This window comes from Acanthisitta chloris, unplaced genomic scaffold, assembly GCF_000695815.1.
Source record: "Acanthisitta chloris isolate BGI_N310 unplaced genomic scaffold, ASM69581v1 scaffold6429, whole genome shotgun sequence".
Lineage (NCBI taxonomy): Eukaryota > Metazoa > Chordata > Aves > Passeriformes > Acanthisittidae > Acanthisitta > Acanthisitta chloris.
In genome coordinates, this window is record NW_008690761.1 from 22534 (window position 1) to 38541 (window position 16008).

The 16008-nt window shown below is 39.0% G+C and overlaps 1 protein-coding gene across 1 annotated transcript in view; it reads left to right on the top strand.

Annotated features, from left to right (window-relative positions):
* Positions 1-995: 995 nt before the first annotated feature.
* LOC103809124 (BMP-binding endothelial regulator protein-like) overlaps positions 996-16008 on the top strand; it is a gene marked incomplete at its 5' end in the record, with an annotated part of 72587 nt that continues 57574 nt past the window's right edge. The window contains 6 exon segments of the mRNA XM_009081939.1: positions 996-1072; positions 1074-1090; positions 4551-4660; positions 5293-5433; positions 7728-7832; positions 13266-13311. Coding sequence (XP_009080187.1) covers positions 996-1072; positions 1074-1090; positions 4551-4660; positions 5293-5433; positions 7728-7832; positions 13266-13311 — 496 coding nt within the window.

Here is a 16008-nt window from a genome sequence, read left to right on the forward strand (position 1 = left end):
TAGCATCCAGGAACACAAAGCTTATTGTTGGGATGAGCCTGCAGCTCTGGGTGATAAATAAGGCAGAACAGTTAGATGAAAAGAACTGACTTTCCTTGCTAAGACAAAGGTGGACTGATTTTTAAAGTTTGACAACCTGGACCTCTCATGAGCATATGGAGCACATGCTGGTAGAGAGTCCAGGGCTAAACACAGTATTCTATAAGCAATGTGAAGTAATTGAGCAACAGAGCAGAATGAGAACAAAGATCTCTTTTGACTGACTTAGGCATATATTCTGTGCTTTCATTTTTGCCTCTATTTCTGGTATTCATTGATACACCACGATATATCCAGTCCTGTTTGCTTTTTTTGGTTGCTTTTTTTGGTTTTTTTCCTCATTCATTCTCAGAATTTCATATGCCCTCTTGCTAAGAAAGCAGACCTTCTGGGTTTGTGTAGTTGGACTAGGAGTCTAACAAGAATGTGCTTTTTAAAGTGATTTTGGCTCATTTGGTTTTTGAGGTCATGGACATAGTGGAAGAACACCTGCTCTCATCTTGCTTCAACACTTAATCCCTGTCCCAGACAAGCCTAGAAGGGCACGACACAGGAGATGAAAAATAATGTAAAAAGTTGCTCAGAAACTTTTTTGAACATCCGGAAAGGTTTATGGATAATTATTTTATTTTCCCTGGTTTTCTCATATCCACACCAAGAAATAAGACAGTAAGACACTGTTTCTTCAAATATTACATTCATTGTTTGAGAGATTGAAAAAAATATGAATGATTCAAGGTCTCTGCAAGCAATATGGAAAGTCTTGAAGGAGAGTTGTACCTGTTGTGTATGCCTGATGCAAGCAGAAATTTCTGTTGGAAAATACTGCTTTGACTAAGGCTTTTCAAGACCTTTTGAAGTCTGTGTGGGCATGTACACATCTGCTTGATATTTTGCTTTATTTGCTTTATTTTTTAAAAGCTAATAAAGAAATAACTGAGTCTATTTTCATTCAGGGTGGCAGGACACAGTGCATCCAGGAAGTCTGCCCTATTCTTTCATGTCCCCAGCACCTCAGTCACATACCTGCTGGACTGCCCCAAATGCTTAGGTGAGTAGTTTTTTTTCCTGTGAAGTTTGTAATTAATATGATATGTTTGTGCACAGCATCCTTTATGCCAGTATTTCATGATACTGGTAAATTCTAGGAAGTGGAAGAGACTGTACTGCTCAGCAGAGTTTCTAATCTACAGATTTTGAACAGGTAATTGGAGTCAGTGTGTAGGGTTGTTAGGGCTGGTACTAAGCTAGGTGAGTAGTTTTTTTTCCTGTGAAGTTTGTAATTAATATGATATGTTTGTGCACAGCATCCTTTATGCCAGTATTTCATGATACTGGTAAATTCTAGGAAGTGGAAGAGACTGTACTGCTCAGCAGAGTTTCTAATCTACAGATTTTGAACAGGTAATTGGAGTCAGTGTGTAGGGTTGTTAGGGCTGGTACTAAGCAAGCAATTGCAGAAGAGCATTTGAGCATGGACCAATTGGCTTGCTTAGAGGGACAAATATAGAGATGTTTCCCACCTTCATTATATGTTTTACATAGGAGATTGAGGTGGGAGGAAATGTTTCTTTGGAGTTTGCTACAGGAAAAAGGCCTGGCCCTCTCATATTATTCAAGTGAGCATTTGCGTTCTTGGTTTTGAACAAATGCAGATCAGAGGAAACTTCTGAACTTGCATTGCATTCTTGGAAACTGTTGTCAGAGAGGCCACAGACCCAGGAGTCTGCCTCATGGTTAACTTCTTAAGGTGGAATCTGTTTCATCAGGGAATATTTTCAGTTATGTCTTTCCAACACTTTTAAAAGTGTCAGTCAGAGGCTTCTAAGAAGGTGCTTAGTTCTTCCAAGTCACGCAAGGAAGGCAGTGACTTTTGAGAGTTTTTGTTTTTCTCTTGATTGGACCACTTATCCCACAAGTTAACGTTCTGTCTGTTTCAGAAACAAGGAGCACTTACATCCTACCAAGTAAATTTGGTCTATGAGGTTATAACTAAGTTTGGAAAATTTTCAGAGCCAGTAACTCCCAGTTCTTCAATAGAAACTTAATTTAATTTTGACTGTATCTTTCTATTATCCAAAGTCTGTTTTCAGGTCTAGTTTAGGGATACAGAGAGGTCTGGCCTTGGAGGCAGCAAGCCATATAGAGTTCCAGGTTCTAGTAATACTTAATATTTTTGACTGCTTGAAGCAAACCTGATGTATTTATTTGCTAATTGAGAAGTGCTACAGATAAATATCTTCCTGGAACATTTAACCTCAGCCCCAGAGAGTAAGACTGTAAAGGAATGAAATGGAGAGGAGAACAGTCCAAATGCTGAGTTTCTGTTTCAGCTGAGGACATTTTTCCTTTCCATCTGTAAACTCCCCTTGTCCTCTCCTCCCCATGCTTTTCCCAACTGAACCTTCCCTTCCTTGCTTTAGGCATTCAAAACAAGGCTTTTATTTTTGGCTACTTCAAGGCGATCTTTCTATAGATTCGTTTTTCCCTGCTTAGAATGTAAAGAAGTTCACTGATAATAACAAATTTCATTTTATGTGGTCTTTGCTCTAAAACTTCTTTGCTCTAAAGCATTCATCACATGTAAATAGATAATGTCTATTCGCAGGGAAGCATTAAAAGTTTTGGAGTGGAGATAAAGCCAAGGGATGAGTAGCACACTGCATAGAAGTTGGGAAAGAAAAATGTTTCCAGGATGCTGGTGCATGGTTTTTAAAGCATCATGTGAAGGACCTCCCTGCAATTGAATTCCTGAAATTCAGCGTATATAGCTTAGAAGAATGCTGTGGACTCTACTGGGACTTGAGTTATTAGTTTAACTGGTGGTTGTGAGCCAGGAAAGCTGACCATTAAGCCAATATTGTCATCACCACATCTTTTTAAGTGGTAGCTTCTTTGTCAGTGTTTTTTTACCAACTATTTGAACTGGTTTGGCCACCCAGAATTGTGCTGAGTGTTTTGCAAGGGGGTGTGAGCGAGAACTGGACTTCTGTTCACTTGTTGGCTCAAGCTATGCAATTGAGGTCCTGGCCCCACATAGAGCAGTAGAAGTGTTGTTACAGGCAGAACTGTGGCTAGGCTTTGCCCATAAGTGGTACGTGGATGCAGAGCAGCTCCTTTTGGGGCTACTGAGCATCCTCTACTGATTTCATATGTCTGTTCTGAAAGAGAAATTAAGCCTTCTCAGAAAGATGCACATCCAGTAGAAGGAAGGCCGGCTATGCAAGCACAGATTAGTTCAAAGTAGCTAATTTGTGAGAGATGTTCAAATTATGCCTATCTGAACAAAAACAATTATTTCGTAACTTTTGTTTAACATTCGATTTGTAAAGCCTCAAGGCTAATCCAATGGATTTTGCCATGTGCTTTTCCTTTTGTTCACTTATATCTCAGAGGAAAATGGAATCTTTTTCTTTTTAGACATTCTATATTTATCAAGAATTAGTGAAGAATGAAGGAGTTGCAGTGTGGCAAGACCTGATGCTTTGAAAGCTAAAGTATTGGCCTAATACTTAGTACTTTTATGTACTTACAGTGGCCATTCCCTATCTCAGAATTTATGCCTACTAAAGATTAGATCTCAGAAATGATAAACCAGGAGAGTGACAGCCACTTGCAAAAGAACTTATTAGTTGGCTGCCACCAAAAGTAAGCAGGGCAATTCAAAATTACGCAGGTAAAGTGTACTGGTTTTGTGAAGAGATCATGTTTATGTATTATAATGGTCACTTGTTTAAAATAACCTACTGGGGAAAAAAGCTGAGGAATAAGAGAAACTTACAGAACTGTGAAGTGTGTTGCAACTTGGATTTGAAAGCGCTTGCAGGATTTCAGGACTTCAGGAGGGATTTGGAATTGATGCTGCCTCCCCTGTATAGTGCTGCAAACCTTTGTCTCACCCTCATGAAACCCAAATATTTTATATATTATGAAAACTAAATAATTCTGCTCATAAATTATGCAAATGCCTGTATTTCTTGCAGCTTTGTATGAATGTGGCATACCAAGCTATCTTAATGAGACTGGACAATGCCTGTGTGTTTTTTGCATCAATGTCACTGAGTTGATTTTTAGCTGCTGTAAAACCCTGAGATCGATATGCTAAAATAAGTTAAGACTGCTTTATTTGATAAGTTATTGCATTAAGTTAAAGGCTGTTTAAACTAGTTTAAGTGTACCTACCTTAAGAACTTGCAGTGCTTACTTTTTATTCCTTTAGCTGCACTGTGTACTTTATGATGAGAAGGAGAAGAAAGATTTTTCCAACATAAACATGCCATAAATCATATTTATATTCCCTCCCATGATAGAATTCTTACAGATAAATGTGTGCTAGAAGAACAGCGAACTGTTAAAAGTGCATATTTCTTTTACACCAAAGTGGAAACACATAGTAAATGACACATCGGACATGAATTTGATCTGGTGACAATAAGCCCTACTATTTTTGTTGACAATAATGGCATATTTTCAACTACATTCTGTTTCTGTTACTGTTTATTTATATTCAGGACAGAGGAAAGTGTTTGACCTCCCATTTGGAAGCTGCCTCTTTCACAGCAACGTGTATGATAATGGGTCCACATTTATGTATGACAACTGCACAATATGTACATGCAAGGTAAGTCCACAGTGCTTTGATATGTGTCCTGATGGTTGTCTGGCTTAGCAGTAATTTGTAGGGCTGTGGAACTTTAAGCCTGATACTGTTCTTCTTTGGCATCCTGTGTGGTCCCAAAGAATCTTATCTGAAGAGCACTTGCAGTTCTGCTAGGAAAGTTAAAAAAGTTACGGACTGCCTCAGCTGAGACATGTTGCCTTACTCTGTGTGATGCAAAATAAAATTGCTCAGATTATATGATCCTCTTTAATTTTGCATTAGAGTGGAAGAGGAGTTTCTAAATGATGACTTACCACATCTCTGCTGAAGGGTAGTGATTTTATTTTTAGTTCCCCAACATGATTGTGACCTCTTGCACTTTTGCACCTAGACAAAAAAATGGAAATGTCACCAAGTCAGTAAGATTTTTCAGGCCAAGAGAAGTACAAGCTTGGCTTTAGCTTCATGCACCATGAAGGATTCCCTTAACTCATAAATAACTTTTTTTCCCTCTGAGATGACCTATTTGAAGCAATTGCACTGTAGCTTGGGTGGATCAATGATTGAACAAGCAGAAATGTTATGGCAAGGACACATAGACACCCATACATCTTGGTGAAGATTTTATTATCTCCTTTCATCATTTTGCCTAGGATTCAACAGTAATATGTAAGAAGAGGTGCTTACTTCCTGGCGAATGCAGTAAAGACAAAGACCACTGCTGCAAGGAATGTGTCTCGTATATCTCTCCTGAAGAAGTGAAAGTGTGCAAGTTCGGCAATAAGATCTTCCAGGTAAAGTTTCAGATGTGTCTCAAGAGTATATGCCATTGTAACAGCTGAAACAGCATGACTTTACTGTAAATTAGCATTGTGGCTTGTTTATTAGCAGAATCCTCACCATCCTGGTTGATGTCGGAACAACTCAGAGGCAAAGTTTTGCAAAATTTGTCATCTGCTTTTCATTTTTTTCTGTTTGTGTAAATTCTGCTGATATACAACAATTAAAGATTAGTTCCTTCTTGGTGTGATATGTTGTCTCCCATTCTGTATGAAGAGGTCCAAGCTGCTGTTTCATGACAAGTGATGCATTTTTTAGTAAGAGATAGTTATGCTTTGCTTTCCTAACATGGAGGAGATATTCTGTGTGGTATGTAGACTTTATCTGCTGAGCCAAAGAGTCTTTTTCATAGCTGAGCCAACAGGAGCTTTGTGAAGGTCATCTTGGCTGGAAGTTACTCATCTTGATCTACTACATTTCACATCTCTTCTATAGACAGCACCCCTGACATCTTAAACTGGGATAGCCATGTAATAACTGTTACCTACTGTACTCTCACCCAATGTTTTCAAATCTCAAGGGGTTCCCTGCAGAACACTTCTGCTGTTGCTGAGACCTTGTTTGTTTTTCCAAGTGGTGCAGCTTTTTTTTTTTTCACACAGTGTCAGAAAAAGATTCTGTCACCTCATGGGCCATCTGTGAATTGAGACCCTTGAATCAGATCAAATATTAAGTCCTTTGTGAGTACTTGGTTTTCTCAGCCAGAATTGCTTCCCATTTATTCCATCTTTTGTGTACATAGCTGAAGTGTTTATTCTGGAAATTACATGTGAACCTACTGTACACTGAGACTATACTCCATCTGATTGGCACTTTCACACTGGTGCCATTGTGCTTCAGGAACAAATGCCTACTTCTTAGGCACCCAACTAAAATATTCTGCTTCTTGTGAAGATTTTATTATATTACTAGTATTATATGGAGTGTGAAAAAATAACGAGTCAGTACACCCATTTCTGGCCTTATACGCAAAAGAGTAAATCCAGTGTTGCTCTGTTGAAGTCAGTGGTCTAACACAGGTAGAATGGGCACAGCAAATGTGTTTTTGCACTCCTGTACACTCCTGTACAAAACAAGCTGTGAGACAAAAAATTCAGAGTAGCTGCATGCAGTCACCTGTGATACCTATTCTCATACCATAGTGGATGCTTGGTGAGTAGTCATTAGACTCTCAAGAACATGTGCTGTGTCAGAAACACCAGGCAATAGTAACATGCCCTGGAAACAAAAGATTTAACAGAATTTAGCAGAAGAGGCAGCCTTTGACCAAGCATGCTGTGCTGAATAAGTTATGTTCCTTGGCATTTCATATATAGTCTGTTTTTCTCTCTGGTCAGAACATCATGTTGAGGTGGGCATATAATTATTCACAGCTGTCTGGTTGAACTGCCTGTTCCTGTCAGGTCTATCCTCACCCTTCCTTCACAGCAGCCCTGTAAACAGAAAACATGCACAGTTTGGCTCTAAGTGGACTAGCATAAGACTGTAAGTGGGTGAGACAGAATGTTTTAGGAACCACACTTGGCAAATGCAACACCATGTAAAAAGGAGCCAGGGCAGTTCTACAAGCAGTTCATCCCAAGTGGGGACAAGACCATGAGGCATATTTTGCTCTGCACTTAATACTTTCAGAGCCATACATAGGCTGTCTTACCTGCTCTGCATTTGAGAAGTTCTGCACTGTATTTCTTCTAAGCATTTTCAGATGTTTAGCAGATCAAATATCTGTGAAAGTGCTGTAAGTAATCTAAATTAGAATTCATTATTCAACCATTTTTGCCCTGAGTCAAAATGATGCTACATCTGGGAATAAATTCACTATATGCTGACATCTTAATCAAATACTTTCACGTGCAACAACTTAAAGATGTCACTCAACCCAGTGAATCAGGTTTTTCTAATTATGTGAGCTTAAACTAAAATTTGTGGTAGGTGTGATCACATCTCAGATGCTTATTGGAGAAAAAGCAATGCAAATAATCAGGACGCAGATGAAAAATTCAAGTGTGATTTGGTTAGCCTTGGAAAAATGAATTTCTAACCAAGAGGGCCAAAGGGAAGAAAACCTTGTTGAATTTGATGTTTGTCTTGAATCCAACTGGCCATGGACAGACACCTCAAAATAATTTAGACTAAACAATGACACAATACCTACAAGGAAAGTTATCCTTTCTTGTGCAATGATACATTGCTGAAATAGCTTCCTGTTGCCACCCCAGCTGATACTATATCATGTTCCCTCTTCCAGGATGGAGAGATGTGGTCCTCTGTGAACTGCACCATCTGTGCTTGTGTGAAAGGCAAGACAGAGTGTCGCAAGAAACAATGCATTCCAGTCAGCAGCTGTCCTCATGTGAGTTTTTTAAAAGAACATAGCTTTCTTCTCTATTTGTTTTTTTCTTCGCCATTATCTTTTCCAGTGTTTCTTGGAAGTGTGTGTATGGCAGTGGGGCATGAAGTTTGGAAAGAAGGGACCCTCTGGCATATTAATTTAGGTCAGCATTCCCCGCACATGCTCCTGTCACCCTGAGTATGAGCTTCTGCCTCTTGCTCTGAAGACTCTGCTCTTCTCCCTTTAACTTTCTCTGTCCCAAGTATCTGCACTGGAACATCCCTTTCACTTATATTTAATAGTTTATAAAGTGGTGAGATGACTATGTTAATATTTCAATAGCATAGATATTCTTAAGTCACAGGAGATTGTTGTACATGCATTTCTCAGTGCATATGAAGTTTAATACTGGTTGAAAATGTAAATTAGACAAAGCAAAGAAATTATTTCAGCCAAGTCATGCTGTTTTCTCTAAGGTTGCAGCCTGAGTATTTTTTATTCGAAAGTCTGAAGTGAACTAAAAGAGTGGTGTAATTGTAACTTTACTTAATTGCTTCTGAAATCAGCTTTACTTGAAACCATGAGCTAAAGTCAGCCTTTGTTTCTTGGATTTCTGACACTGACAAATTACTTTGTTTTAATGGTTCCAGCTTTCACAAGAGGGAGCTCTAAATAGCACCTCATGTAGGGGCAGATCTTTGAAAAGAACTGCAGAAGAGAGAGCCAAGTTGTTAGCATTACACCTTCTCAGTGTTTCCTTCTCCATCCTGGAAACTAGTGGGGGAAATGTGAGTCACAGACACCTAGATATAAAATTTTTAAATTACAAACTCTAGTTTCTGAAATTTTATACGTGTAAACTTTTGACAGCCAGAAGTGGTGGTAGAAAAGAGAGCCTGTACCTTGGCACTCTCTGTACTGCTGTAACAGTGGGCCTCAAGAACAATGCTTGCATCCTCAGAAGAGGGATCATCCTTTTCCTGTCAGTCTGGCACTTACTGCAGAGGCCAGTTCTCCTGTTAACGGGCCTCATATGAGATGCTGCATACATATTAGGGAGTGTTAACAAATGAAGCTGCTCTTCCAGGAACGTGATGTGGCTCATGGCAATCAGGTTTGCTACCTTCAGGCCATTTGTTGTATAAGCAGGAAGCTTGGGCTCTGCAGGTCTCTTCAAATTCTTTGTTGACTGAGAAGCTGGCACACACTCTATCTCACTTTTCTTTTTCTTGTGCTGATGCATTTCAAACATTTAAGATGCTTCTGAGATCAAGTAGCTAATAGGACTTAATATAGATCTTCAGTGAAGTGCATCACTTCAGCAGTATCCATTTATAAACTGGAGCATTGAGATGATGAGTTGAAGTGGCTTCTAAAATGAAAATAGCAGTGGATAAATATTCACCATCCACAGTTCTGCAGCAGCATAAGTGACTGGCTGATACACTCATTCAGTGCTGCTACACAGTCTGCTCCAAGGTTAATGTGAAGACCTACACTGCTCTAGACATCTGAGGTGAGTCCTCAGATAAGGTCCAGTTCCATAGGGCTGAAAAGAGCAGCTTTTGTTACCCTGCAGGACCATTCCCTCCAGTCAGCCTACTCCCTGCCTTAAAATGCAAGCTGCAAGCAACCTCACCCTCCTCCACAGGTGCACATTATGTTTCTGCTCTTATAAGCTAAATTGGAAGGGCAAGTAGGAGAAAGAATGTAAACTCTAGAGAAAGATTTATTTTCCTATTCCAAGTGGGTACCAAGTAATTTTAAAGCAAATAATGTATGCTAATGGATTTAAATCTTTTACTTTTCATCTCTGTTCCATTCTGTTTGATGAGGATTTCTGCCACAAATCTATAAACATCAATTAAACACACCACATTATTCAAGAGAATGATATATTGGTGGTTCCAATACTGAAAGTCTGAATGTCATATATAGAGTTATGCAGCTGTCTCTGCAAACTGTAGAGGTGTGCACGCCATTTCTTTTCTCTGTTCACAGTGTATCTGACAGTAAGCAGTCTCCACTGATTATTGAGGACTGCTGTGGAATAAAATGTGGCTTAGTGTCCCTTAGGTGTCAGGCTGCATAAAGTTATGTCATTAAAACTGTATTATGATACAGATGACAGAGTGTGAAAGGATTGAAGATTCACAAAGAACTTAGAATATTATTTCTTGACTTAAATCCTTTACCATGCAGTCTTAATACTCTTTGCATGATATTGTGGGGTTTTTTTTGGTGATGGAATTTTATTTATCAGCATAAATTTTGGCCAATTATTTCTTGAAAGGATGGATTTCAAAGTGGTAATGCTGCAGAAATTTCCAATACTGTGCAACCATTTGTATTATTCAATATATTGGTTGCAGACTGACATATTTTAGAAGACTGTTTCTGCCATTTCTTTAATTTTCGTCATAGGTATAGGCACATTTTTCTGTTTCTTTTGTTCTTTTCCTTTTGGAGGATTTAATTCCACATCAGTAATTACAGGGAGTGTCTTTCTTAGCCTCTTTTCAGCTGCAATGGAGGCAGTACATTTCACAAATTCAGTCCCTCCTGGCACATTTATAGTAGAATTGGTCCTTCTTGGACTTCTAGGGAGCCTTGTGGCTTGTGGTTTCTGTTTCTTACTTTCTGACCACTGATTCCACTTAGATATTCCCCCTCTGAGTTACCTGGAGTGTGAGCCTGCAAGGTATGGTACATGTTGGCCCTTAGCCAGCAAAGCTATTAAGTATGTGTCCAGTTCTGCTGAATTTAGTTGGCCCTCGATGTATGCTTAAACTTAAACACATGCTTAAATACTTTTTAGAAAGAGAGTAATCTCTACACTTGGCAAGACTGAGTATCAGAGATCCTTTAGACATTTTCTTACTTAATTTGCTGTTTACTTGCCCTAGCTCTGCTCTAGCCTCTTTCTCACCTTGTGGCATCTCCTTTCTGATTATCCATTCTTATAATTTTTCACCTTGCCTCCTCTCCTTATGCCTTTTCATTCCTCACTACTATCTTAAATCTGTGGTAATGATTAGTGGCCATGAACATGTCTCTTTTGGTACTGCTAGAGGAGAGCATGGTGAATTTTATAGCGTATAGCCTTTTCTGAGATCCCAGGCTGTGCAAAAGTTAATAGAACTAAATTCATGGCATGTGAAGACATTTGCAGAGGTCGATTCTGTGGGTAAATTTTGAACCCGTGAACTTCAAGTGAGCTGAAAATTTATTCAGAACACGTTCACCCATCTCTAGCACAGACTGCATTTAATGTTAAACACATCTGTTATTATTACAAACAAAAAGTTGCTGTTTTTACTCTAGTGCCAAATGAGGCACAAAAAAACAACAGCTGTTGCTATTGCACAACCAAACAACTCCCTTCCCCCCCAGCAATTAGTCTTGCCTTGAAAAAAAATAGAAAATATAAACCTCAGACATAAGATTGAAAACCTCATAAAAAAAAGAAGAAAAATCTTAGAAAATAAATAGACTCAAATGTGGTCTCCTTATAAATATTCATAGGGAAAAATGGGATCACATCACTTAGCCCACTCCTAAGGGAACCCTCAATGCTAACGAACTCTTGCAGCACATGTTAGCAATAATGGGTTTCCTTATTCTACAAGACAAAAACAGGATCTCGGGCCAACATGGTGGCTCAAGTAACCAGCCTCAGCAGGCCGCCTTGGAGATTCCAATTTCACTTGAATTCTTGCCACTTCCAGCTTGGCTGATGATTTCACCTCTTTTATTGAGACAGAGAGGTAAGGCTGTGCAGTGCAGTGTGTGGCATTCATCTACATGTCTTCCATTCATACAAATATGTGATGCCAGGCTCCCTATTTCTGTGTGGTTTTAACGGCTCCTCCTTTAAGCGGTTTTGTCCTAGCAGGTGCTTGGTAGGCCTTCCAGTTGCAGCCTGGTCCTCAGCTATTCTCTTTGCCCTGAGGCCTGGTGGTCACACAAAAATCTAAGCACCGCCCTCTGTGCCAGTGAAACTCTGATCCAGCCCTTTTCTCAAGTCCACGTGTATCTCAAGTCTGTTCACATGCAGCTGCACATTCAAAGACAAGCTTACACTGAACTGCTCTGCCCTGTGGATGTTGTGCACAAGTGCACTCATCTCCAAGCACTCACACATGCCATCTGGGTGCATCAAGCAAGAGCAGGATAGAGCATTCTCTACACCAGTCTGCCAGCAGATACTTGGAGTTCATTTCTCCCCATGCAGATTGTCAAAGGTTGGCAGAAAGCAAGGCAGACAGCAATAGGGCTTGCTGCCTGTGCCTACTTCCATGTTCCTTGCATAGACCTGTGATTTTTGTCAGTTTTTTGTCCATTTTCACAAGTTTTCTGGACTGTTGAGGGATGGGATAGCACAGCTCCATTTGCTCACTCTTGCTGGCCTTACCTTGCTCACCTGCTTGATGGGAAACAGGAGCACTAGGCACATAAAGGGGACTTTCTCTGTGTTCAATTGCTTTTGGAGCAAAGGGTCAGAGCTGAGAAGCAGCACAGCTCCATATGCCTCTTCCTTCCCTGTATGGGAATATGGGTGAGCTCCAATATCACCGTAAGTTCTGTTATAACCAGTGCCAGTTTTTGCTTGAAAAACACATTGTTCAGTCTGAAATTTTCCAGGCTTATCCTCTAGCTCAATGGTTAGCTTTAGGGAATTTAAGTAAAATCAGACAGAACATCTTTTAAGTCACTGAAGACTGAAAAGGAACATGAATGTACATGCAAAGAGCCATGCCTCCTGCTTCTAGTCAGCCTTATATAAGACACAACCATAAATAGAATTGACCTGGGCAGAGTAGTAAATAAATATATGAACCTATTGTCCTTATTACTATGACAAGACCAAATTGTTTGCTTTTAAATGTTGCACATTCTTGAATGCACATACATTTCCTTCATTGGAGAGATTGATCCATGACTGGTAATATGATTTGTTGGCAGTACCACAAGACTTAGCCATGAAAGAAATCTGGCCAAACTGTCTCTATCAGTCCTTCCTTCCTTCTTTGGAAAAATGAATCATTTGGGTGGGGGTGGAGCAGATTGCCTCTGTGTGGTGACTAAAAGGGTATGGATAGGAAATGTATTGTACATACTTAGGGGAGGTGGGGGAAAAGGTAACAATTTTGTTAACGGAATGACTAGTCTGCTTTAGGTATCTGTGAATATAAATCCAAAATTCTCTCACACTCTCTCTAAAGAAAAATGTGGTAACAGAGAACCCTTTCAGTTTTTCATTTCTTATAAGACTGCCAGAAACCTCTTTGAATACTTCTGTCTGTTTTTAGCACCTGATATTTGAAGCTGTAACCAGGGCATTGAGTTCAAACACAACTTGAACTATTTTCAAAGGCTTATCCAGCTTTACAACATGACAGTCATTGCTCCAAAAACTCTTTCATTAAATCAGCCTGTCTTTCTCCCAATTAGGGTAAAATCCTGAACAGAAAAGGATGCTGTCCTATTTGCACTGAAAGTAAGTTCTTTCTTCACATTCTTTAAATTCTTTTTTATTCTTTTTGAGACAATAAATACAGTAGAAGTATGTTTGCCTTTCTGCCTTCATTTTAAAGGTGGCTGAAGGGCAGGTGATTATTACTGGCTATGGATTTTGCCTCCTGTAAATCTGGAAATTTAAAATAAAATGTGTGGGTATTTTGCTTTGATTTAATTGTTTTTAAATGTCACTATTTTTGTCAAATCTGAGGTGCTGCATTTTGAAGGATATTGTTGGCCTGTGAAATTCGTAGGCAATTAAATAAGCAAATGAATAGAGTTGTAACTTTTAGGACTCGGGTACCTTTTATACCTGTAACTAACAGTCCATCTATGTGTATATATAATCCAACACCTTTGCAGATGATTTATAAGAGTTAAAAAAAGGTGTGCAGAAATGTAAGACATAGTCTGGGCCAGTAGTGGAAAGTAGAATAGACAACTATCCTTCTTTCTTTATAATGTTTAGTTCAACAATTGCCTTTTTATCCCTCTGCTCTTCACTTCAGGAATAATCATTAAATTGCAATATCACTTGTGTTCTCTCCTAGTCAGCAAAGCACTTACACAAATACTTATCTTTAAGCTTGTCCTATTTAAGTCAACAGGGAAACCTGTCGTCACCGAAGTTAGCAGGATACCATTACATATTTCCTTCAGTGCATGTTTAAATATTTTACCAAATAGGGACAGACTGCTAAAATGGGGGTTTATGATCTATAGGAAGGCTTCTGAAAGAAGGAACTGTTTTTAAGGAGGGAGAGTGTTCCTATTCTTTTGTGTAAGATCAAATGGTTTTGCTGATCAACTTGATTCTGGCTGCTCTTGGATTGCAAAAATTCCATATGCTAAATATCTGGTTTTCTACTCTGCAGCTCAATTATTTTGAAATGTGTAACTTGTGATAAAGTAAATCTAGTTTGCAAGTCTTCATTATCCAAATGAAACTAAATACAAGTGACAACCTCAGAAACACTTGAAATAATACTGAGCAGAGGAAGAAATGAAAAAGAATTCAACAGACCAGCAGCTGATTTCATGTTAGCTCAGGTTCAAGGGAGAAGTAATTTGCATAGACCTTTGCTCAGACATGATATATCATTAGTGTCATGAACTTATCTCTTATCTCACCTTTTTTTCTTATGTTTCAGTCTCATTTAACCTTTCCCATGTGTTCTTTTGTAACATGAGAGGGGAGGAAAATAATGGGCCATCCATTCTCTCAAAGCACAGGAGGCCCTGTGCTGTAAGAGGTTAAAAAGAAGACAGTACAGCAACTCCTTCAGAAATGCTGCTAGTGAAAGATGACTTGTGATAATAAGAAGGAAGAAAAAAATAGGAGGTAAAAAAGGAGGCAAAAACATAGATTTCTTCAAGGTAAAAATAATTCATCTAGGAACCACGTTATGTAAAAATTAAAAACCTCTTGATGATGTAAGAAAAGAATGGTCATGACTATAAGGCATGTGAAATTATGGGTAGGTCATTGTTGCTTGTCCTCCTGCCATGCAGATCTGGAAAGAGCCTGGCTCCATCATCCCTGTGATCTCCTAGGTACTAATTTGTCTTCTTATGGATCCTGTCTGTATTGCACTGGCTGTACTAGAGCCTGGGAGGCTCGTTGTCCTGTCCCACAATGGAATGATGCACCATTGCCCATAAAACAGAGAGGTCCTTTTTTTTAGAGAGTTGCCTCACTATGGACTCGATTAGTGTTTGGGAGAGAGCTGATTCTAAGCGTTTATGATTAAAAGGGCACTCCCAGCTTTTATCAGGTAATGTAATCAAAGAGCTTAAATACCCACTGTCATACAGCAGTGGTGGCTGCTACTAGCTATTTTAGCATTAGTGTTTCAACAATTGCCATTTGCAAGGAACTAATTCCACCTTTGCACCAGACGTGGAATAACTCTCATCACAACATAAGACCAGCAAAATGCATAAGAATATTGGTGATGACCACTGTCTCAGATAGTAATTAGAAACTTTGCTAACTCAGCCAGTTTCTGATTTGTGCACAGCCCTTTCCCTCACTAGCTCATGTTGATCCTCTCTCCACATACTAACACACCAAACATTTCTGGCGGTCCAGCAGATATTAATTTTCCAAAGTAAAAACAACATAAGGAGGTACAAGAACATACTGTACACAGGAGAGCTTTGAGTACAGTTTAAATGCAGCCAATTTCTATCAAGTGGGTCAAAACCAGTCACGTTGTTAGAGGATACACTTTAAACTGAAAAAAAATAATCAAAGGATTATTTTCAAAGCAGTTTGTTGCAGAGAGAAAAAGTACCTCATCTCCTAAAGGGCTGGAGAGTCTCTTTTGTCTACTGTTGCTGAAGTTAACTATGGTTGGTTTTGGCATGTTGCTGTTTAAGCTTCATGGCTGGCGTACAGTTATCACTAATTAAACACAGTGGTCATACCAGTGGAAAATTCAACAGTTTAGTTTATGCTGCTGTAAAAATGTAATGAAATGTACTCTTTTGGGCTTGATTTAGAAAAATCACCACTGACGTCAATTCCATAAATTAGTAATCCTATGTTAGACCAAGGTCATTTTCATATTAAAAAAAAGAAAACACTAAACCTGAGTTCAAATAACGCTGACAGACTGCTCTCAGCTGCAGACAAAGATAGGAATTTGCAGTGGAAGTAAAATCTTTGTTCTTG